Source organism: Triturus cristatus, chromosome 10, assembly GCF_964204655.1.
Source record: "Triturus cristatus chromosome 10, aTriCri1.1, whole genome shotgun sequence".
Classification (NCBI taxonomy): domain Eukaryota; kingdom Metazoa; phylum Chordata; class Amphibia; order Caudata; family Salamandridae; genus Triturus; species Triturus cristatus.
Genome location: NC_140593.1, coordinates 560,093,402 through 560,118,177, shown reverse-complemented (window position 1 = coordinate 560,118,177; position 24,776 = coordinate 560,093,402). Strand labels below are relative to the sequence as shown.

Here is a 24,776-nt window from a genome sequence, read left to right as displayed (position 1 = left end):
CACAGGGTGCAGTCTGCTGGACTGGAGAGTGACACTGGAAAAGGCCAAGTCCCAGGATAGTCCAGCTCAGAAGCACACGAGGTGAAATACGCCCATTACTAAATAATAAGCAATTTGCCCTCAATTCAATCAAAGGCAGGGTACAAGTAGGGGTATGAAACAGGTGTAAGGAATCCCCCCACTATTTATATAGAGGGAACTTCGTTCCCCTTACCTGAGGCCCAAGGAGGTTGATTGGTACCACCTTGTGCCACAGCACTCCGGCTGCTTGCTTTTGCAAATACTGTTTTTGAAACCTGGCAATTTCCTCTTTAGTTGTGGGGGTCACCAGTGAGGGTTATCTTTGAATTTTCGTTCTATTAACCCTCCCACCAGGGCTTTAAGTGAGATAGAAAAAAGTGTGTGTGTGTGTGTGAGAGAGAGAGAGAGAGAGAGGGGTTATAAAAGAGGTGTGTCCTATGTAATTAGGGTGTGGCTTAAACATGTCACAGAAATGTCTGTTTTTCCGTTGCGTGACAACTGACCAGTATTTTGGTTCTTCTCTGAGCTTTCTGTTATTGCATCCAGACATTTATAATACCACAACTGACATACACGTAAAACCAGTGTCAGTGGTTGTTGGCTGTTTAACATAACGAGTAACAACAATGATTTTGTTGTAAATATTTAATATAAAAATGTTTACAATTCTGAAATTGTGAGGCTGTGAATGAAACCTTTGAGGCCTGTGAATGGGGTACTGGTTTTCAGAGGAGCTTTTTCCATGCTGCATTGATTTGCATGGGTAATGATTTTTCACATGGTATGACTAGTCAGCTACCCTGTTTGTTTCATCCAATGGTCAAAAATATCAAGGCTTTTCACTGTATGTGTGGCATAGAGCACTTCCAGTGACTATAAATCTGTGCTGTGATAGAGGCCCCTGCTTTCTATGTGTAGAATCTGAACTTAAGTAAAGTCCATCATGTGGACACGGTCAGTGTTCACCTTGGGTTCACCGGCACCAGCTTCAGACATTTTTCTCATTTGTAAGATTGAATGCCACAATCTCATCCCTCTCTGTTATTCCATTCAATGTCAGTGGTTATGTTGGGTTACCACCACTGCTGCTTCAATAGTGTTTTCTATTTAACACAGAACAGCATTTGGCCACGTTTAGGGCCTCATGTAGGTAGCCAAACACCGGTCGGTAACGGCCGATTTTCGGTAATTATACCGTTACCGACCGGTATTTTGGCTTTTGGTATGTAGGGGGACAATTTCTGGATTCGGAATTTACCGAATCGGTAAAATTACCTAATCGGTAATTTTACCGATTCGGTAAATTCCGAATCCAGAAATGAGATGTAGGGGGAGTGTGTGGGTGTTGTTATGAGTCGGTATTTACCACCAACTAATAGTTGGTGGTAAATGAAGAATGGATGTATAAATGCATTTCAAAGCGCCTACAAGTGTGCAATGTGGCAGACATACATGCCCTTAGGGCATGTATGTGTGCCACATGTGCACACATGGCCGCTTCAGGGGTGCAACAGGGTGTCAATGTGACACCCTGCCACCCTTGCATGTGTTCCCCCCATTACCGAATCGGTATTTACCGATTCGGTAATGAGGCATACCTTCCCATCAATGGGAAGGTATGCCTCATTACCGAATCGGTAAATACCGATTCGGTAAATACCGAATTTTACCGATTCGGTAATATTTCCCGAATGATTACCTACATACGACTTACCACTTCTTAAATACCGATTCGGTAACGTTCGGTATTTAAGAAGTGGTAACTTGTATGCTACCTACATGAGGCCCCTAATCTCCAGTTGAGCCTGCATATTAATCTGGTGTGCCTGTGCACAGAATTTCATGGTTTCACAAGTTTTTCTGTTTCTTAATTAAACTGTACAAGAGAGTGATATAGGGTGTTCCTAACACCTGCCTCGTGGATCACCTTTGTTTCAGGATTGTCAGTTTAGCAGTGTCTGCTGGGCAGTGTGGTACTGTTGTTAAGACCATTGGTGTAGCTGGCTGTTGTGAAAGCCACTTGTGGTGTGTAAGTAAATGCGTCGTTCTGCATGATCACCACCCTGTTGACCAGACCTTAGTGCCTGTGTTCTAACCCTTCCAAAGTATATGTTGAATTTGCTACTCCCAATTGGCAAAGGCTAACTTACTTTAAGTCCTTAGTATATGGTACCCAGGGCATGTAAGACACAATGTCACCCCAGCCTCCCACTGCAGCCTAGAAGAGCAGTTTTAAGCTGCCAGTTCGACTTTGCCATTTAAACCAATGGCAAAGCCCCCACTACCCTTAACAATATATGTAATTCTACCCTAAGGAAAGCCTATGCAGCCCTGAGGCAGAGAGCTATATATTATTAAATTGAGCAAATGTTTTTAATCTGTCCAGACAGCAACACTTACAAATTGTTGTTTTTTGCTGTGGAAAAGTTAGTAGCCCCATTGGCTAACACAGAGTTACCGGCTGACCCCCTCAGCCTGGATAACTTCTGAATTGGAGTACTAAAATGAGCACATCAAGGTATCAAATTAGTCATGGCATTAACCCTGAAGATGCCCAAATAAAAGTTAATGTTCATTTTAAGGAAAAGCAGCTTTTAGAAAGTTGCCACTCTGTAGACCAGTTTGTCCAGTGTCCGCACATGGTTGCTGGCCACCAGACAGCTTTCTGCCCTATTGGGGAGTAGTGTGAGTGACTCACAAGCTTGGGAACAATAGTAGCCAGATGTTGGCTCCTTCCTCCAGAAAACTACTAATTGTATTGGCCCAAAAAGAGAGCGTCAAAGGAAAAGCCATCTTTGATGGGCAAATGGCGATCACACTCCTGAGGGGTTGCACTTTTATTCAGGTAGACACGCTGGTGGCGGGAATAGAGAGACGACCAGTGCCCAAACTGGTTTTCTTAAGGGCGTGTAGCCACAGGTAGCCACACCTCTAGGCTGGGCTTATGAGTTCCTAACATCCAAGGAAGGGTTCAGACAACTTGGGAGTGGGCAGGATAGTGTACCCTTGGATTGCTGGATGCCACACATAGCCAGAAATCCTTATAGGGTGGGAGGAATCCTGGCAGCCCATTGGCTAGTGACTGCATCATCACCCAGGGCACATTCTGGGGCATAAATTGTGCACCCCTGTCACCCTGAACCTCAGATCATGTTGGAACTGAAGCAAGGACTGAAGAAGGACTACCATCCTGTAACGAGAGGCTGCACCATCTGCTGAACTACACCTGCCACACCTTGGGCGAGCAAAGAGGGGACTGTGCCTGTAGCTCCTGGCTTGAGGAAATGCTTCTCCCAAGTCCCAGACTAAAGAAGTGCTTCAAAGCGTCAATAGGGGGGGAGGAGCCTAGCGCTTGACCAAGATGGCCGCGTGAGCTTAGAGCTCCCGAGACCCTCGCGCCCTCCGTCGACTATCCTGTCTCTAATCCTGATGGTATGCATGGCACCGTGTTGCTGAGTTGTCAGGGAGGCGATTGATGCTACCCGCGGTCGGATCGCCCATCGGGAACCGGACTTATGACTGGCGAAAGATTGCGGCCTAACTCCCGGAAATGCCAGGGGCTAGAGTTGGCAGGATGCCCGACTCCTAGTTGATCAACAACGGCCTGGTGAGGTGTGAACTGTCGGACGGAGGCCCTCGCTCTTTCACTTTCGGTTTCGTTCCCTTTGTCTGCCCGGACACTGTAGTGCTCTGGGTGGCTTTATAACCCCAGGGACGCTCGGTGGGCTACTTTGGCAGAACAAGGCGGACCTGCTCACTCTTTATACCTCTCTCTGAGAGGGGACGGTCTTCACTGCATTGGACTGCCTGGAGTCCATTATGTCGGGCAAGGCAGAAGGAGATCGGCTGAAGACTAAGTCCACCAGGCGGGGAACGTATTCCCAAGTCAACAGTATGGACCGATACGCCCTCCTGAAGACATCGCCGAGTGGATCGAGCCAGGCGCCGGATGCCCAGAAGGAGGACTCGCCTGGGACCCCGGAGCTCTCCCTGCAGGATGTCATGGGCGCGCTTGATGGGATGCAGACCTCGATGGGGAGGCAATTCGAGGCCCTGGCGCATAAGGTGGACGCCATCCTGGTGGATGTCAACTTGATCCGCTCGGACCTGGGCAAGACAAACGAACGCGTTAAGGACCTGGACCACAAGACCACGGGCCTCACTGATGAGGTTGCGGATCTGCAGAATGAGGTCTGGAAGCTGAGGGCCGAGAGTGACCTCGCCGCCCGCCGGCTGGAGGACTTCGAGAGCCGGTCCAGGCGCAACAACGTGCGCGTAATCGGGGTCCCGGAGTCCTCGGATGAGGCTTCGGCGGACCTGCTTGTGGAAGATTTGGTCCTCAATCATCTGAAGCCTAAGGGCCTTGGAAAGTTTTTTGCGGTGGAAAGGGCCCATAGGGTGCCGGGCGGACGGCCTAAGGCGGGTGCCCCGCCGCGGCCGATTGTCGCCCGGCTCTTTCATTTTCGAGATCGGGACGCTATCCTGCAAGCTTCGAGGGTGACGGGCCCAGTCCCCTTCCAGAATGCGTCGGTGAATTTTTATCCGGACTTTACCCAGCAGGTGCAGAGACAGCGACAGAGCTTCCTGGGGGTGAAGCGAAGACTTCGGGAGCGGGACCTAAAGTATGCCATGCTTTTCCCCGCCAGACTACGGGTGGTGCATGAAGATCGGACATTCTTTTTTGACTCTCCTGTTATGGCCGACGAATGGCTGGACGCTTTGCCCCGGCGACGGACCGGGGACGACACAGCTGAGCATGGAGACAGTGGCCGGGATGGACAGGGCTGATAACTCAAAGCCGGCCTGACTTGATTTGACCATATTTGAAGATTTGAACAGAGTGCAGTAACTGTGGAGGGTTGCGGGAGGACGAGGGGTGCTCTTTTCCTCCCTTAGGGTACTTTTTGTAGATTTTTGTTTTTGTAGGGCGACAGGCACACTGCAAGTTGGGGGGGCTTTTTAAGCTGCAGCAGGGGTGCAGGGTGGGGGGAGTTATGGGGAGTTTGAGTTTGTTGTTGGGGGGTTTATTTCTGCAAGGCATGATGATTATCCTCAGGGCTGTTCCATGGTGGCGCCTCGGTGTGGGGTGGGCCTCTTTCCGTTTGAGGATGGGGGGTAGAGGCCTAAGTGTTATAAGCTGGAATGTTAATGGTTTGGGGGATCGCATTAAGAGGGGGATTGTTTTGCAATTTCTGAAACGCTCAATGCCAGACGTTGTACTGCTGCAGGAGACGCATCTCATAGGCAATACGTGCTATGCCCTGAATAGGAAGGGGTATAAATTCATTGCACACTCGGGATTCTCTTCTGGGTCCAGGGGTGTGGGCATCCTCGTTAGAGCATCGCTGCCTTTTGAGGTGGACTCCACCATTGTTGACGATAGGGGGAGGTTTGTGGCGGTGGCGGGGCGGTGGGAAGGAAGGACTTTGGTTTTGGTTTCGGTTTATGTCCCGCCGGCCCTGCAGGCCGCCACATTTGCTGAATTGGGCAGGGCTTTGCTGACTCTCCCGGGGGGCATGCTGGTAGTGGGAGGGGATTTCAACGCAGTGGGTTCCGGACTGCTGGATAGATACCCGCCCAGGGACACAGGGGGGGCTCAGAAATGGCTTCCAGACCTCCTAGACACGTTTGGCCTGATAGACTGCTGGAGGCTCCGGCACCCCACACAGAGTCAATACACGTTTCACTCCGGGGCGCATGGTAGCCTCTCCAGGATTGACTACCTGCTCACTCTGGCCGCACATGCCTCGTTGATATCCGAGGCGAGGCACATGGCACGTGGTATCTCTGATCACTCGCCAGTGTGGATCCGGCTGGATCTCGGTCGGGAGGGAGGAGGGAGGGTGGCCCCCATTAACCCTTGGTATTTCCGAGACCCCAAGATGCGCAGCGCCCTGGTAAAGAAGGTAGATAATTACTTTAAGGACAATCTGGGAACCGTGGACTCGGCGATCTCGCTGTGGGAAGCTTTTAAGACCGTGCTTCGGGGGGAGGCCCTCTCCCTGGTGGTGACTGCCAAGAATCGGAGGGATTGCGAAGTGCGGCAAGTGGAGGAGGAGATTGCGGCCCTTGAGGGGGATATGGAGGAGGAGGTCACAGAGTCCTCATTGCATGAGCTTTGCTTGAAGCAGGCGGAGTATAGGGACCTGGTGACGGACGCCGCCAAGACCCTCAGCAGGGAACAACAGGGCCGTCTGTATGATGTTGGAGATAAGGCAGGGAAACTCCTGGCGTGGCTGGACAGGAAGGAACGGGTCAATAGAGTGGTGCCAGAGTTGATTGGAGAGGGGGGAGAGGCGATTGTGGAACCTGAAGGGATTGTGGAGTGTTTCGCGGAGTATTTTCATAGGGTTTATTCCTCTGTGTCGGACAGGCCGCCCGAAGACTCGTCTGAGCTCCTCCGTGATATCGAGTTGCCCTGCCTCTCTGACATAGATAGGGACGATTTGGATGGCGACATCACGGTTGACGAGGTGGCGGGGGCGATTCGCGCGTTGAATTCGGGTAAGGCCTGTGGACCGAACGGACTGCCGATCGATCTGTACAAACTGTTCCCGGATAGGGTCGCCCCTCACCTGCGCGCCATGTTTTTGGAGGCGCGGGGAGATGGGATCCTTCCGTTAGATCAGCGGCGGGCGTCGATCGTGGTCATACACAAAGAGGGTAAACCCCGAGATAGATGCGCCTCCTATCGGCCCATTTCACTCCTCAACGCTGAGCCGAAAATTCTGGCCAAACTCCTGGCTACCCGTCTGATTAGGGTACTTGGCGATCTGGTCCACCCGGATCAATCTGGCTTTATCCCGCACCGAAACACAGCATTGAACCTTAGGCGTCTTCATGGCGTCATCGCCAGGGCGGGCACGCTGCGTGAACCGGCTGTTGTGGCATCTCTTGATGCCACGATGGCCTTTGACACGGTGGAGTGGGCATATTTATGGGCCGTGCTGGCCAAGTTTGGTTTCGGTCGCGGGTTTGTGAGTTGGGTCCGGTTGCTGTACGAGGGGCCACTAGCGAATGTTGTGGTGAATGGTCGGGCATCTACTCCGTTTCAGCTTGGTAGGGGTACTCGGCAGGGCTGCCCCCTGTCGCCTCTGTTGTTCGCCCTCGCCCTTGAACCGTTGGCTGCGTGGATACGTTGGCACCCGGATATACGGGGCCTTCGGTGGTCGCCTGATCACGAGGACCGTATTTCGCTTTATGCCGATGATATCCTGCTGTATCTTGCCTCACCAAAGAAGTCACTTATAGTGGTCTGTGACGTACTCGCATCGTTCGGTAGGAACTCGGGGCTTGTGATTAATTGGGGCAAATCGTACTTGTACGTTCTTAGTGGCGAGGTCCCGCCGATCCCTAGAACATGTTCGATACAGGTTGCCCAGCAAGGTTTTGTGTATTTGGGGATTTTTATATCCATGGATCCTGTTGTGCGCTATGAGAGGAACCTGCTCCCCCCCTTGGCAACCTTGAGGCGAGATGTTGAAGGTTGGCGGAGGCTGCCGCTCTCCCTTGTTGGGCGTGCGGCCCTGTTCAAAATGATGTCTCTTCCCCGCTTCCTCTACGCCCTCCAGAACACCTTGGACTGGGTACCGGCCAAATACTTTCGGGAGGTCGAAGGCCTCCAAAGGACGTTGCTGTGGGATGGGCGGCCGCGAATAGCTATTTCAAAGTTGACGCTCCCATGGTACGATGGGGGCATTGCGCTCCCAGACATCCGACGGTACTATTGGGCCACGCAGCTGAGCGCGATCAACCATGGGTTTTACGGCCCTGCCCTCAGCCCTGGGTATGCCATGGATAGGTGGCTGCTGCGCGGCGGCAACTACTACAGGGCGTTGTATTCGCGGTCCCTAGACTCGTCCCTCACGGGGCCCACAGGTGTGGCGGTGCGCGTATGGAAGATGGCGACCGACTCGCTGGGCTGGAAGGATAGGCTAACCCTCGCTACCCCATTGTTTGAATCGGAAAGGTTGGGAAGACTCTGGCATACGAAGGGCTTTGATAAGTGGGATCTGATAGGTATATCCAAGGTGGGGGATGTGCTGCATAAGGGGAGGGTGAAGTCTTTCGAGGAGTTGCAGACTGAGTTTGAGCTAGGGCCTTCAGAGTATTTTAGGTATATCCAGCTGCGTCACGCCCTCCGATCAGTCCTCGTGGAGGGTGAGAAGGTGCCGGAGTCCTCTCCCCTTGAGGACCGAGTCCTTGATGGTCATATGCCCGAGAGCACGATTTCGCTCATATATAAGAAGTTGATAAACGTCCGGGCAGACTTGCTATTGGGGTTGAGAGAACAGTGGACCAGGGATGGCCTCGAGTTGGATAATGAGGACTGGCAGTCAGCGGTTTCTTCGCCTAAGGAGGTTGCGATCCCGTCGCGTCTGAGGCTGGTGCAGCTTAAAATACTGCACCGGGTGTATGTTACGGGGCCAAGGCTGGTCCACATGGGATTCTCGGAGGATGGCCTGTGCAGAAGGGGATGTGGTATGGTGGGTACTTTCCTGCACATCATTTGGGAATGTGGTGTCATTGTGGAGTTCTGGAGGAGAGTCCATGCAGTTATGGGGGAGGTGACGGGCATTGTGGTACAGCCGGAGGCGCGGTGTTGCCTCCTGAACGTCTGGGGGCCCACTGATCTCGATGAGGCGCAGACCCAATGGGTGACTCTGGGTAACATGGTAGCTAAAAGGGATATCGCGCGATTATGGGGCTCCTCGGGACCCCCTACACTGACCGCGTGGAAGGAGAACATGGATTGGAGCATGTTTAGGGAGAAGACGGTCTACTGCTCTAGAGGTCGCCCCCGTAAGTGGCATGCCATCTGGGGGCGGTGGAACCAATACAGGGGGGGAATATGTCTTGCCCCGGACCTGGAACCTCCCGAGGAACAGCTTTCCCCCTGACCTACCTTCCAGCACAGTTTGGTTTTGGTACCCGTTCTGGGCCTCTGCTGTTCCCCTTCTTCCTCCGCACACAGTCTTATACTTAGTAGATGAGTGGGGTCCTGCCTCCCCTGGGGGCTTTCGCCATGGGATTTCAATGTTCTGCCTTGCTGGGGTTTGTTGTGTGTTTTTTCTGTGTTTATTTAAAATTGGACCTTTGCATTACTCATCGTACTGTATCCGGGACACATTACTGTATCTAACTTGCAATGCTGCCGAACCTTCGGGCTGTCGGCTGAATAGCTGTGTCCTGAATTTCGAAATAAAGGTTTTCAAAAAAAAAAAAAAAAAAAAAAAAAGCGTCAATAGGCTGACCTCCTAGAACCAGCACCAGGGTCATCAAAGCTGGTGCGCTCGGCACTAACAAGGAGAGTGCACCATATTAGATTGAATGAGCTGCACCCAGGGCAACCACAAACTCATGTTGCCCTGGGGGCAACATGAGCCAAAGCAGTCCCAGACATGGTGGTCTGCTGAGCCCAGCAGGCCACCATACCTGGGAGGGCCTGTCATTCCCAATGGGCTCGCAAATTGCAAGAGGCTCATTAATATTAATGCGCCTCACAATTTGCGACCCCATTGGGAATCGCAAACAGTGGTCAAAACACTGTTGTACATGCAAAAGAGCGCCTTGCAAATTGCGAGTCACAAAAGACTCGCAATTTGTGAGGCGCTATTTTGCACGTCGTACATCTGGCCCCTAGTCACTCAAACATCTTCATTTTGAAAGTTAGGTTCTGCTCTAGGAGGGGCGCCTTTCTACCACTGTCGATTTCAATAGTAATGATAGTGTCTATGATGGAGCCTTTCAGCATGCCCCAATGTATATGGGGAGATATGTCAAGTGAAGTATTTATTGTAAAAGTATTCCTTAATCACATTGTGAATGGTGGCCCTATTCACTGGGTCTCTCATAATTTGCGGTTTCCACTGCCAGCGGGGGGCCCACACGGCAGACAAAGATCATCTTTCCAGGTACCTTCCAGGTCTGTGTGATCAGGGATTGAGATGTTAGAGAATATGGCTGAGTCTAGTGTTTGGAGTAGTGAGTGAGTGATGTTTGCATAGTCTATTCATGAGTAGATAGTATGTACATGTTCATGGGAGTAGAACGAGTAGTGCCGGAGGTCAGGGTGCAAATGGCGCCATACATGGCCGAGACCCAGTTTGGTGATCTCCTTTTTGAGAAGGAAAGACATTGCTTTTGTCCCCTGGTACTAAATCAAGAGTCTAGTTCTGCCTGGGTCCCATGCAAGGTTGAAGTTACCCCCTCCCACTATGATATCCCCTGACCTCACAAAGCTGCTCCCTTGGTCGCTTGCGAATATAAGTCTTGTGAAGTATTAGCATAGTCAAGGTTGTTTTTCTCCTCTGTACCTTCAATTTTAAATAGTGACCTTATGCATCTTGAGTGACATCTAGCGACCTTTGCCCAATGTGTAGTTTGCACAAAATAGCCACACATGCACTTTTGCTGGCAGGAGAGGATAAGTATTGATGTGGAAATTTATCGTGTTGCATGCACTGATAATCGTTCTTGAGTAAGTGTGTTTCCTATGGAAAGATCACATCTCATTGTGTTGTAGGAGGTATCTCCAAAACTGGCATTAATTGTTAAAGGAGTTCAGACTACGTATGTTGAACGAGAGGAGTTTAAACATGGTATGGTCACTCATCGTCAAGTGGGGGTAAGGATGACAGCATATTCACCAGATTGTAGCATAAGCACACACAAGACTTCCACCAACACTCCAAGGATTTCCCATTCACCCACAGCAGATTCATAAGAAAAAAGGATACAATAAAACAATAAAAAACAAACAAAAATGACAATTAGACCAAACCAATTCCTTTAAAAAGTGGGTAGGAAATGTGATCTCTACAAGAGGTGCAGCCCTCAATGGGAAAGGGGTGAATGGAGTACGTGGGGTGGGGATTAAGAGTCAAATTGAAGACTTGGATTGTATACAGAAGGTCAGAGTTCAGCAAAGACCACTTATCGCATATATCAGTCTTGTGGTCCTTGCAATCTTCCCTGGCCTGCCTGTGGTCCCCACACTAAGTGGGTGTGGTAAGAGTCCACAGTAGAGTGTCCATTCAACTGAGAAGAGACTTACTGGAGAGATCCCTTCTTCACATTCTGGAGATGTGCAATGACGTCGGCTCTGGCATCTTCAGAGGTTCTATCCCTGGGCTAACATGTTCTGAGTTGGTAGCATATAATTTGTCATTGTGGGTGAAGCTCGATGTGTCCCTGGCTAGAACCATCCTTCTTAGATTCTTGTGTTAATCCTATTAACACCCTGGCATCAAGGAGAGAGCATACATAGTTCTATTTAAACATAAGACTAAATGGATGTTCCCATTGGTATTAGGCATTACACTTTTTGAAGAAGTCTGGTACTGGCTTGTAGTCTCTGTGCTTCCTAAGGGTGGCAAGGAATAGGTCCTGGAAGATTTGGATATTGGAACCTCAGCTTCCCTAGTAACAAATTTCTTGGCATCCTAGTTTTCAAGACTTCAGGCCCGATTCACCAAGGCAATCTGAGACAAAAGTCTAACTTTAAGACTTTTGGTTTTCAGAGAGGTCATTTACTAGTCGTATCTTTAGGTCCGCAGGCAGGCAGGAATCTCCGGCTCAAGTCATACTCTCCGGCTCGGGCTGGATGAAGTGTAATCAATGGGCCGGAACAACATTTTTACAAAAAGGAACATTAAGTGCGTTAGATAAATGGTAGAGGTGGTCATGAAAATCAGTTTGGGCAGGGACAACGGTGTGGCCAGACACTCCATCACATCCAAACTGATATTCATTACCTCCTCTACCATTTATCTCACGTTCCTAAGCTCTTTTTGTAAAAATTGTGCTCCAGCCCAATGATTACACTTCATCATGCCCGAGCCGAAGAGTACGGCTTGAGCCAGAGATTCCGGCCCGACTGCGGATGTAAAGGTACGACTCGTAAATAACTTCTGTGAATACCAAAAGTCGTAAAGTTTGACTTTTGTCTCAAATTGACTTTGTTAATTGGGCCCTTCGTTCCTCCTTCCATTTGTGTAAAGAATTATGTTGGGTTTCTGTTCCTCTGGAATGTCAGATCCAGTTCTGGATTTATAGGGCATTATTCACAAAAGTAATCCGAGACAAAATCCTAACTTTATGACTTTTGGTATTCACAAAGGGCATTTAGGTGTAGCAAGGTTAGGATTTTGTCTCAGTTGAACTTAAGTTTTGGTCTTAAGTTGAGCTTGCTTAGCATGATACCATGGTACCACTTTACATGAAAGAATTAAGACAGAAAGCCTTAACCTGGTGTTATGACACTCCATTAGCAGGTCAGCCAGGAATTTGCCTAAGGATGTCCATGACTAAGTTCAGATCTGCACAATATGTTCTCAAAACAAAGCATCCCATTCCATCCCATGCACATCATTGGACAGTGATGCGCGACTCTCGTCTGCATATAACCCACAAACTGATGGACAGACGGAGGGGGTAAATCAGGTTTTAGAACAGACACTGTGATGTCTTTTGACCTCTACTCCTAAGGGGCGGGAATCCATGTTACCTTTCACTGATTTTGCTTACAATAACACACAGCATTCAGCCCCTGGGGTTTCCCCCTTCTATTGTTTAAACAGTATGCATCCACGTATGTTATCAGAAAATGTTGTAATACATTTTGAAAATGTACCTGCCATACAAGACTTTGTAAAACATCTGGCTGATTCACAACAGCAGGTGTTATCACACTTGCATCATACTAAGTTGAGTATGGGAAAATGATGCTAACAGTCATGGACAACAACAGATAGACCACAAGGTTGGATATTAAGTTTGGCTTTCCACTAAACATCTTGCGATTACAGGGGCCATGCAAGCTACAACCTAGATATATGGGTCACTTTTTTATTGAATGACTCATTAACACAGTAGCTGTGAAATTACAGTTGCCAGAAGATTTACCCATTCATCTAGTGTTTCATGTATCCCTATTGAAACCCTATTGTGCCCAAACTCCCCTGCTCCCCCTCCCTCATCTACAACACTGGATGGTCATTTGGAATTTGAGGTACAGAGAATCCTTGATTCAAAGTGTGAGAACAAATGCTTGTTTTACTGCATAGCTTAGAAAGGGTATGGTCCTGAAGAGCACTCTTGGGAACCAGCCAGCAGTGTTCATGCTCCTCGTCTAGTGCGTTCCTTCCATGCCCATCGCCCAGACAAACCACACCCTATAGGTTGTTCCTTGTGGGGTTAAACTATCACACCCTCCACCCTCTCTGTCATGACCTCCGCTGTCAAGACCCCGACATGCACCCTCTGTATAGTGGGCCTAGCTCATAGGGCTCATGTTGTATTACCCCTGTGGCATTGTATGGCACTCTACAATATCATAACCAATGTCCCCCAGGACCTGTGATTCCATTGCGTTTGTGTTTATGCAAGCATTCCCAAATCCCATGATCACATTACACTTGAATCCCCACAAGCATCCCCTACCCCTAGGCCTGTGAACTCATACAGTACATTGTACCTTCTGTTACTGGGGCTTGGTGTTGTTTTCCATTATGCACGTTTGAGCAAGAACAATATATTTGTTTTCTGTGATTGGTTCTGATTGTCATGTTGCACCTGCCCTTTCTGTAAGATGAATGTGAATGCACAAAAACGTGCTTTTCTCCTAGGTTTGAGAACCTTCCAGAAGGCCACATGCCAAACATGATCTAGCTACATCCTCTGAGCCTTCAAGAGCCCTGCCCAACCCTAAATCTTTGCTAGGCCTCACAACCTGTGGAATGAGCTTCACCCTTCTCACTTACCTGAAGAATCCTGCCAGAGCCAAGAAGCTCTCCAGGCTCCTTCAAGTTCATATTAAACCAGTTGTTCCCGTGGCTCCAGATCCCTCGACGTCTTACTCCTTACTTCCTCCTTCACACCTACTCTGAACCCCCTGCCAATGCCTGGGTCAAATCCTCAAGATCTTCTTTGAACTTCAGTTAAGTGGAAGAACTGGGTTAAGGATTTGATAGCCGGTTAGTGCTCACAAATCTTCTATAGTAGTTAGCAGTGTCTTCAAAGACTACAGGCTTTACCTCAATGCCCTCTCTGGGATTTCCTACAGTGCTTCTTGTGTGTTTATACTCCAGACCACTTTTGCAACCACGGCGCCTGAATCGTTTGCACAGAGACTAAACACTTACTCCGTGTTTCTCTGATTAACAATATTACCAAGAGAAAGCATTTCTGAGTCTTTGTATTTGTAGAAACCTTGTCCCTAAACCTGTGTACCGAATTTATCCTTGGGAGCAGTGGCGTCACTAGGGGGTGCGGACCGCACCGGGTGACACCATCACATGGGGTGACACCGTGGGACACAACGAAAATGTGGAGGTAGGGAGTGCGGAGGCAGGGTACAGGGGGGTGCGGGGGTCAGGGCACAAGGGAGTGCGAAGGTAGGGGCACAGGGGAGACAAAGGAAGGGGTACAGGGGACTGCGGCAGTAGGGGCAGAGCGAGGGGCTCGTTCGTCCCTAAGGTACCTGACAAAATCCGTCTCTGACTACACTACATCACAAAAAAAAATCTGTCATGTGTAAGGTGTAAATACACAAATCTAAATCGGCATGGTGGGCAGCCCTGATCATTACTACAGCTCGATTCTCACATCCTGTGCTCGCGCCCTGCTGATTCGCCGGTCTGACAATGCTCTGACTCCAACATACACGCCTTACGCTTGTTGCAGCTGCAGGCCGATTGCAGACGCCAAAGTCAGGCTCAGTGATGCCGACGACGATTATCGTGCGCGCCGAGCGAACCTTCTGCGTCAATCGGTATCTGGTGTGAGTTTAACCGTGAGCTGGTGAGTTAGTCTGTCCAGATAGTTGTGTCGCACTTATTACGTGAGTTTGTTAGCCTGTCAAGCCTGCTGCGCGGCAGTCGGCAAAGTCGGCCTCTGGTAGTCGGGCTCGCGTGGCTTCGGCAGTAGCGTGACAGGCAGTGCATGCGCGCGGTGCAGTAAGGGGTAGCAGCAGGCGTAAGATTGGCCTGCTATGACTAGAGCTTGGTCTTGGCCGCTGGTGTTCAGTATCTGTATTAGGAGTAGGACGTATGATTTAGCAAATCCACACATTTCCATAGCCGCCAAGGTTTCAGATTACTTGTGTATGACAGTTCTGTGTTTTTGGTGTGCTCATGTCTGACATTTCTTTGCCTTTGAGTGACACTGTAAGTAGCCAGTGGCGTCACTAGGGGGGGTGCGGGGGGTGCGAACCGCACATCACCATGAGTTACCGCACTGGGTGACACTAACCCTAGTGATGCAGCTGCTTGGGAGTACAAGTCACACTCCAATCTGTTATTTTGGATATTCTGCTCCCATGCCATGCTGCTGGTGAAATCTTATATTGCATCATCGCCAAAATCAGAGGTTCTGTTCCAGTGCATATCTAGCTCGCAGACACAGAAGGTCTCAGGCGCAACAACACCCTGTTACGCAGTATTGCCCAGCTACTGAGCAGATCCAGTACCGCAAGTCTCTCTTTTTTTATTTCATCCCAACCCCCCTTACCTCTGTGGACAGTGTGTGATCTAAGGTTTCATTTCCCTGATGTGCAATTCTCGGGAGAGATAGGAGGTCCAGCATCAGCTCCCGTATCGTTTCTGTAGTTGGGAACAAGTGAGTGCATGACATTCGTCATATGGGGGCTGGGATATCCGTCATGTTTGTAATGAAGTAACCCATCTGCCTAACTCTAAATCAGACCCTGAACTATTTACACTTGCCTTTAATTTATGTCAGTACAAAGAGTGATCGCAGCATATTGAACACATTCGCATAGCCTCTCCTAATGGATTCTAACCTTCACACCTTTCAACAAGCTATATTGCTCTTTCCTTCTGACATGCAGCACTCTATAAACTCCTTAACAAATAAATAAATACAAACATACTCTGATGTTCCAGTAATGCTTCATATACACTCCAGGCTTCTAAGTGACACATCATAAAGCCAACTGACACAGTATGAAGCCAACATTAAATTACATGACATGACATAAATCTGTGGAATTTATGTTTTCAGACTTGTACTACCTAAATCATGAATGATAATTCAAGCTGTCCAGTTTCTTGCTGTCAATGTGTTTTTATTGAACTTGTCCACACATGATCAAAGAAGACCATTATTGCATTTTAATAAATTGATCATAAAGGACATATAGTGAACAGTTTTGTATTTGCTTGTTAACAGTTTCCTCTGGAGGTTGCTTCTTCATACTATTGACCGTGCACTCGAAATATCTGAAAGAGAAAGAATATTAGAATTGAATGCTGCACATTGGAATCAAGGTTTGATGACCTCTCAGTAAAGTGCACATAGCAGTAAACAGTCTTGACTTGGGCCCACTATCGGAATATTGTGGTGCAGTTAGTTCTCTATCTTATGCTACAACTTATTTATTGTGGTCCACATTGTAAAATCAGCTGAGACTCAGGACAACAGCAAAAGTTTGAAATCGGCCATTGAGCAATGTGTGGGACAAAGCTAAACAGATGTTTTCAGCCATAAGAGGTCAGTCCACATGGTACTCAAGAGCGGAGGCATTCCAAAATGTCACCCTAGCCACTGACTAATTTAATGATTCCTATTTCCAGTTTCTATGCAAATTTATCTTTTGTGGCTATTCTGAACACTTGGCCTGGCCGGATGAAATATAATATATGTGGGTTTGTCAATGGTCGAACCATGAATGACTGTGGTTTGATCATGTTGTTAATGCAGATTTGATCATGGCCATGGACAAATGTTGGGTGCCATTATTTAATAGACTGACCACAAAGGTGAACAGATTAGTTCCCTTCATATATAATGTATTCAACCTAGCATAGAAACAATATGTAAACCTCTGGGAGGCATATCCACAGTGACATGACGGAGCGCAACGTTAGCCTTGTTGGCTTAACGCCCTGCTCCGCCACTTCAGAAAAGCAGGGCTGCACCGTATTTACAAGAATACGGTGCAGTCATGTGTTTCACCCTGCGCTGGTACTAATTGCAGCTGCCTAGCGCCAATGCAGGCACCTTAGCACCATTATGCAAGAGTGCCTGCGTTGCAGGGAAAGATTGCGTATGTGTAGGAAGGTGTAAATATGGGGCAGTGTCAAAATCAATGGGTGTTGCGGTGGAACACCCACCGCAACACATATTGCCCTCCCCTTCCACGCTATGGATAGTGTGAAAAGGTGCCTTATTTAAAAGGCTGCGTTAAGCCATGTTAAGTGGCTTAACACTGCCTTGTAAATAAGACAAAACGCCTATATCCACCACAACATCACCAAAAGTGATGTTCTGGTGGCGACAGGGACTTGTAAATATGCCCCTGGGTTTGTTTAAATAGATTCAGATTTTAGGGACTGTAACAGGATGATGCGCATGTCCACACTTTGTGGCCCTGTCATAAGAGGGGTCTTGATATCCCTGTCCCAAAATGAATCAGTCTCAATCTTTATTTTCTCATTTCATTGTTACTTCTAAACAGCTCGCCTTGAGAGCTAGAGACAATTAAATGTTTACAAGTAACTGAAAGGTTGATGATGCTAGGTCAAGATTTTTCTAGCTCCTTTGTCCATCTAACAGGAATTAAAAAAGGGTTCCCAGAATTTCACCCACTTTGTCTACCTTACAGCATCATTAATTTGATGTCTTTGAATAGTCATAAAAGTGAAATACAGTTAATCAGGTTGAATATCAAGTCACTGAGGTTGTTTGTCCTCGCTTGCGCCTGGAGGCTTGATAGGACACTTGGTTTTGGAACCTCGGGACCACGGTTCGAATCAAGGTCTTTGCAGTTCTGAATATTTGAAATGTGATTCGCGGATTTAGGTCCCCACCTCATGTACATCACCTTGTCTCATCGTCTCTAACAGCCTCGTAAATGTGAAACATGCAGCACTCTGTTGCTCCCTAGCTAGGTCTGAACTCTATAAACCGTATACAATACCAAATATTGTATATTCTAAATTAGTTGAGATTCGATTATACAAACAGAATTTTTTTATTGTTCAAATATTCAGAACAGTGTATAAAAGTGTGATACTTCCCAGAGGTGTTTGATGAATGTATTATTTGGTACACCCTTATAGTATGAACAAGACACAAGCCATCACACTAAGAATAAACTCTCCTTGCACTCACCTCGTAAATCCAGTCGGTGTAGGCGGAGACCCTGGTGAAAACCGTCGGCTTCTCATAAGTGTTGCAGTAGGGCACTATTCCGTAGCTCACAACCCCGTGAACTTCCCACCTACCGTCCACAAAGCAGTTCAAAGGACCGCCTGAATCACCCTGATGTAAGAAAAGTAGGAAAGTATTTTTTTTAGTTCTATAAAAAACAAGTGCCATCTTAATTCTGGGAACTTGATCACTGGTGATGTCATACATTGAATAAACCCTTACCCGTTGATGCTGCATGTTTCAGCAAATACGACCCAAAAGCTCCAATATTGCAAAGTTGCAGAGATGTAAATTCAAACTTTTTAAAGTAAGTTTCACCTCATACCTATTTAGGTATCGCCTTTCACAAGCATTGTGCAATTCAAAAACACAAACATTCATTTACACAGACAAGCATTTGATCAGGCCTTTTCATCCACTGGTCTGTTCAAGTGTCTTTCATATTTGGCTCTCAGCCACAACAGCACATGCCATTGCCCAGTGGGTCAGCCCACTTCAGCCATTGGCTGCTTTTCACTTTGAATGACAGCATGATCGCACAGGTACTTTGTGGTTAGGCATTGCTCCTGTCACCAGTCACAAATAAATGTAGAGTAGGAGTAACAAGACTGGAGACAGAGTTCACTTTGAAAGAGGCACGACCAATTTGAATTTGGTGGTTGTGAAGAATTCTGTCTTGGTCAAGACTTTGTAAGGAGAACAGATGCACCCCTGCAGGCCTCTCTTCCTTGGTATGATGCTTCTGACTGAACTGTAGGGGTAAGACGTGTTGCATCGTGGGATATGGGCTTGATAAAAAGGGTTGTTCTGCATTTTCTGGATGGGGAGGGCAGGGTTGTTTACCCTTCAGGTTTGCTCTATGACTTTGCACGATATGAAATGTTTGAGTCAAAGTGAGGCAGGTCTTTTGTGAGGAGCATGGGTCATAATTATGCCTGTTTCCTATTGGCGTATGGTGGAGGTTTCCATGTGTAATTGGCCTCAACTATCCTGGATTCTTCTGTCTGTTTGACATCTGGAAAATTTCTGAGTGATTCATAACCCTGTGCTTGTGTGTGGTAAGTGCCAGACCAAATCAAGCCTCGTTTCCTTGCCTTGTCTGGAAAGATTGATCTACGACCTGTGTTCACGGAAGTTGGACCCCTTTTGTTTTTTTCAGCGTTAACTTTTTGTTCAATGACCCCTGCACAACCTGGGTAGAAGACAGAATCAGAAGCAGAATTCATGCCTGGCTTTTCTAGAGAGGAAGGACTTTATCCCTAAGACTAAGAACAAGATCTGCTAAACCCTGCTGCAGAAAGAGGTAGATTACCTGGATAATGGACAACCTGCCTTTATGAAGCCAGTGCCTTGCACGCGTTGTGTAATGTATTTCAATGAGATACTTAAAATCAGTAAGACAGAGCGGAACCTGAGACCCTGCTTCACTGCCCAACCTGACCTTAGAATGCTGATCTTCTCGAATGTTGCGCTCGAGAATGGACATTTATTGCAGCTCCAAGGCTGGTGTTGGACCCCAGCATCAGCCCCATTATTTCTTAGTGGTCCATTATCTGCTGTGACCCCTGCATCCTTAACCAAGAACGCTGAGCGCTGCAATCAACGGAGAGTAAAAGTAGATGCTAGACCGCCACATGTGACCCCATCACTGGCCTCAATATCTTTCTGGTGATTCATTTCTCACATTGAGCCCCTGTACCAAATTCATTTGGGCACAACTAAACAATCACTGTGCGAAGATGTCTTGCTTGGCCTCCTGATGTCCCTGTGATTGTCACAGAGTCCTGCACTGCAGCTATGAGCTACAATCCATTCCATTCCATTCTAGGTGCTTTATATAGCGTACAGCTTCCCCAAGATGCCTCCCGGCACTGAGACAGGCACACCTGCAAGACCTAGGCAAATCATGCTGAAGTTAGGATAGGTGGTTCTTTAGAAGTTCCCTGAAGGACATTTCTGGCTGTGTTAGTCTTAAGTTGGCAGGGAGGGCATTCCACAACTTGGCTCCTCTGACCTTGGGGATGGTCAACAGAGAGGAGCATCCTCCACCTGAACATCAAAGGCTGGTCCCTGAGCAGCAAGATCAGGTGCTTGAACCATCCACAAACGCCTCTGACATCCTGCAGTGCTTGCACCACATGGTGATATCCACAATGCCGGACTATTTCCTCAATCTAGTGAACCACTTATTGACAAAAGGCGAGCAGTGTCGAACTACAGCTGACAACCACAGTTACTCCCTAAGAGACAGAACTTGACAGTAAGTAATTATGTTCCAAAGTAGATGCTGCTCTTTGCTATAATCTCGTAGCAATGCTGACTGTATCTTTGTTAGCTGTGCGTACTCCACCTGAAGAGCACAGGAGCATTGTAGGGCAACTCGCTACATCTTTCAAAGTGCCATAAAACTTCTCAAAGTTACTGAGCATATTATCTTAATATAAATAAATGCCTTATACTGTGTACGTAAAAGAATAACAGTGCTGATAAAAGTGCTGTCTGAACAAGAATTGTATCCCACACCACCTGTAAAGGGTCCGAGTCAACCCTCAGTGTATGCTGTCTGGGCCTAGTACAACTACGCTTCACAGCACTGCACACAGACACTCAGTACTGGTCTTGGCAAAGAACCACGATCAATCCTCGGGCCCTTTATGTATACCTTTCAGCTAAGCCCGGCCTCCTGGATGAATGTACGATACATTGTATAGTAGAGGCCGGGTGGCATTCTACATCTCTTCCAACCTTTATTGATGTAAAACAACAAATCAAAATGGCAAACAATAAATATGATGACTTTCATTTGCCAGTTCTTTGTTTTTACAGCCACTCGTGATACCACATACTTGGACTTGTAGTCATTGACTCGGGTCTGAGTTGAGACGTAGTCATATTTTCCACTGCCTTGTATGTCCCTTTGACTTAGAGAAGTATTGTTCAATTTGCTCTCAGACCCCAATTGTGACGACTCCGGACTCATAGCCACAGCAGGACTGGTTTTGATGTTTCACCAATTGAGTTGATCCCTGACCACTCAAGTTCCTCATTTTCTTCTCACTCACCATCTCCTTCATGTCTAATACTTGTCTCTTGACCAGGCGCCTGTGAACCATGAAATGTTCCTGGACGCAGTCCCTTCTCCTCTCTGCACTGTTATCATGGTTCCGTTCACATAACAATTTCCCATAGCTCCTTCTCATAGGATGTTCGATACGTCCAGCCTGAATTACGATCCTTTAGGGTTACCTTGTCACCCACTCTCAAATCTTGTACCATCACACCTCGATCTTTACTGGCCCTCTCATTTGTGGCTTTCCGTTTGTCTTGAGCTACTTTTACATTGATGCCATGGGGTTACCGGCACGGGCTCGCTGGCAGCACATCCCTCATGCTCTGCTTCATAATCAGATAATTGGGAGCACAACCAGATGTACTGTGAGAGGTCTGCTGATATGCTCTGAGGAACTGGTATAAGCAACACTCCATATCTTAACCCTGGTCCATCCCAATCCGGAGCGCTCTTTTCCGGTTCTTGAGCGCCTCCTTTACTTTCTGTATACATCCATCTTCGGACGTTGCTTTAAGGATCTCTGTTATCGATAGAGCTACCGGTTACATCATTTCCACAATCATCTTTACAAACATCTATGTGCCTTAATCCGCTTCTTAATCATGAATGGTATTTGACCCCTTAGGGCGACGGGACAAGTAATCAGTAGGATTGTTTGGGTCTGGCCTGGAAACCACATGAAATGCACACTGTTGAACTGCCCAAAGCTCAATCCTCGGGGTCCATTACGGGAAGTGCCAGTGAACAGAGGAACTAATGGCTTGTGTCAGTCACTACTATGAATTTCTGTCCACATAAGTAGAGTTGAAAATGCCTGCACACCCATCATATTGCTATAGTATCCCTTTTGATCTGGGCAGAACACATTTCCACTTCCGTGAATGCTTATGCATCTGGCTAGTGTATGCATTGGGAACCCATCTACCAGCACTTTTCTCCTGTAGTAGCACGGCCCCCAGGCCCATGGCAATGACATCAACTACCAGTTCTATAATTATTTTTGAGGACTGAACTACGCCATGGTAGTGTCATGCAGGAGTACCTCCTTCACAGCCACACCTGCGTGCCTTCTCCAGTCCACTTCCACTGTCTGTCATGCTTGGTTAGAGCCCTGAGAAGTTTGGATAAAGTCACTAAGTTTTGAATTAATCGTCCGCAATAATTTGTCAACCCCTAGAAACTTCGAACCTCCTTTACATTTCGAGGTGATTTCATAGCTTCCACTTTCTCGGGATCAACTTGTAGGCCCTTGTGCAAAAAGTGATATTCAAAAAATTCCACTGAGTTTGTGTAAAACAGACACTTTTGACGATGGAGTGTCAGTTCACTTTCCATCAGGCGCTGATGTTCAGCTCTCAACCTCACATGGTGCTCTTCCAAAGTTTTGGAGAATATCAAAATGTCATCACTTACATTGATCAGCCCTACTAGGCCTGATGGGGTTTCTCGTTTAGCTTCTTGTAACACCTCCGCAGCTGAGGAGATCCCAAAGCTGAGCCTGCAATCTCGTTTCAAATCCAAATGGGTAGAAAAATGTTGTAATGTATCTACTCGCCTCGTCAAGTAACAGTTGATGATATCCGGCATTTAAGTCAATCTTTGAGAACCATTTAGCACCATTGAAATCTGCTACTATTTCATCCACTGTGGATGTGATGTCTTTCCCGGCAAATTGTTTTATTAGGTAAAACCACCATACCCATGGGAAATGACACTACAATGAGAATGAGTCCTTATCAGCTCCCAACAATTAACTTACCCCCAGAAGCTCAGCCATTTGTTGTAGCACTTGTGGGTGTACCACCCTTAACCGAGGGAAAAAAAGAAAGGGAGGATGAACTCAAAAATAAATGTATCCAATGGCTAACGGCCAATATGCCCTTACCTAATAATATTTCAGGTGAAATCCTTCTTGCTAGAAGAGTGGAATGGATAGGGAGGAACCCCAAGACCATAGCAGGAGATGTGATAATCTTAAATTTCAGGGATACTAGTGCTGTGCATTATATATGCAGCTCTAAGACCTATATTCAAAACACCCAAATATCTGCAGTACATCTCTCACACTTCTACTCAATCCCCAGTCTGGAACTACCCTGGCAAAGCGTCAGACCAACAAGAAGAGGGCATTATCGCCCGCCACTCCTTGAAAATAGAGGGACATATAGGGAAAGCGGATTCATCCGTTCTTTTCCTCCCCCGATACAATCACACTGGAATAGATTTAGTGTGTTGGAGGAGGTGGATTGACTTATCCCAGAAGCAAAATTAAACTCCCATCCTATTTCTGAGATTTCTACTCGGGTAGAGACAAGGGTGGAGACAGGGGTGGAGAAAATACTGCAGGAAGATTTGAGAACTACCCTATCACTTGAACAAAGACCTAAGGAAAGGGCAATCAATGCCAATACCGAGGATAATATGGGTTCTGAGGAACCAAACAAACACTGTATTCATTTGGTCTCATGGAATATAGCTGGTATTAAAAATAAATTGCCTTCCCCGGAGTGGGCAGGATTTATGGCCAAATTCGACATCTGCCTTATGCAGGAGACCTGGGCACTCGAAAACAGCGCCAGTACGACCTTTGCCACCTACGACATCTTGGCATCATTCGCAGGAAAAGGTCGGCCTTCTGGTGGACTATCAATTTGGATAGCCACACACCTGGGAGTCCAGGCCACTCAAGTACCAACAAAATCCCTGGACTTCCAGTGCGTCCTCTTAAAACCCTTAGGTAACTCCCCAGTGGCAATAATAAATGTATACTCAAGACCTACCAAAAGCGGAAAAGAATCACCCGTAATTAGCGACCTGGCCTCATTTATTTTAGGGCTTGATCCTTCTTTTGCCCTAGTGATTGGAGGGGACTTTAACTGCCAGTTTGAACCCCTGGGTGAAGCCGAGCTGGGTGAACAGGACGAAGTTGATGAGCTGTGGCACATCCCTACTCTCGATATTGCACCAGTAAGAGCCTGGACAGCCTTGGCACTACAAATAAAATCCTTCTCCCTTGCATTGTCTTTGCGGGCATGCAATGGTAGATTGGAATCCGATCGCCCAGCAGCTGGAACATTTAATAGGTCCAATAAAGCCTCCACCATTGATTATGTAATGATTGAGGCTAAAAACTGGGACAAGCTGCAGGATTTCAGAATCGAGAATAGACAGGACAGTGATCATAATGCACTGATCCTGACTCTGAAGCCAGGGTCTTTTGGCTTGAAAAATTCTGCGATTAATCCTGCGCTAGCAACTCACCCCCTCGTATTAACCAATAATAGAAGGCGGGTGAAATGGCCCCATTTGGCACAGTCACCCCAACAACTTGCCAAAATTTACGAATTGGCCACGCCATTTATAGCCCAGATGGCTGAAGGTAAAGAGCACGCGCAAATACTGGGTACTCATAAACAACTAGTTGTGGCATTGGCGGATGTTTTTCATCCTGTAATCCGTGCTAAGAAACACATACCAAACACCCACCCTTGGTATAATACGGATTGCAGGA

General features: G+C 47.4%; 1 protein-coding gene across 1 annotated transcript in view; it reads right to left on the bottom strand.

Moving 5' to 3' along the window:
- Positions 1-16,087: 16,087 nt before the first annotated feature.
- The window catches only part of LOC146789731 (elastase-1-like), a 111,518-nt gene continuing 102,829 nt past the window's right edge, over positions 16,088-24,776 (bottom strand). The window contains exons 7-8 of the mRNA XM_085630133.1: positions 18,157-18,306; positions 16,088-16,262 (exon numbers count right to left, since the gene is read on the bottom strand). Of these exons, the coding sequence (XP_085486259.1) occupies positions 16,239-16,262; positions 18,157-18,306 (174 nt within the window). The 3' untranslated portion in view covers positions 16,088-16,238. The remainder of the gene's footprint in view (positions 16,263-18,156; positions 18,307-24,776) is intronic.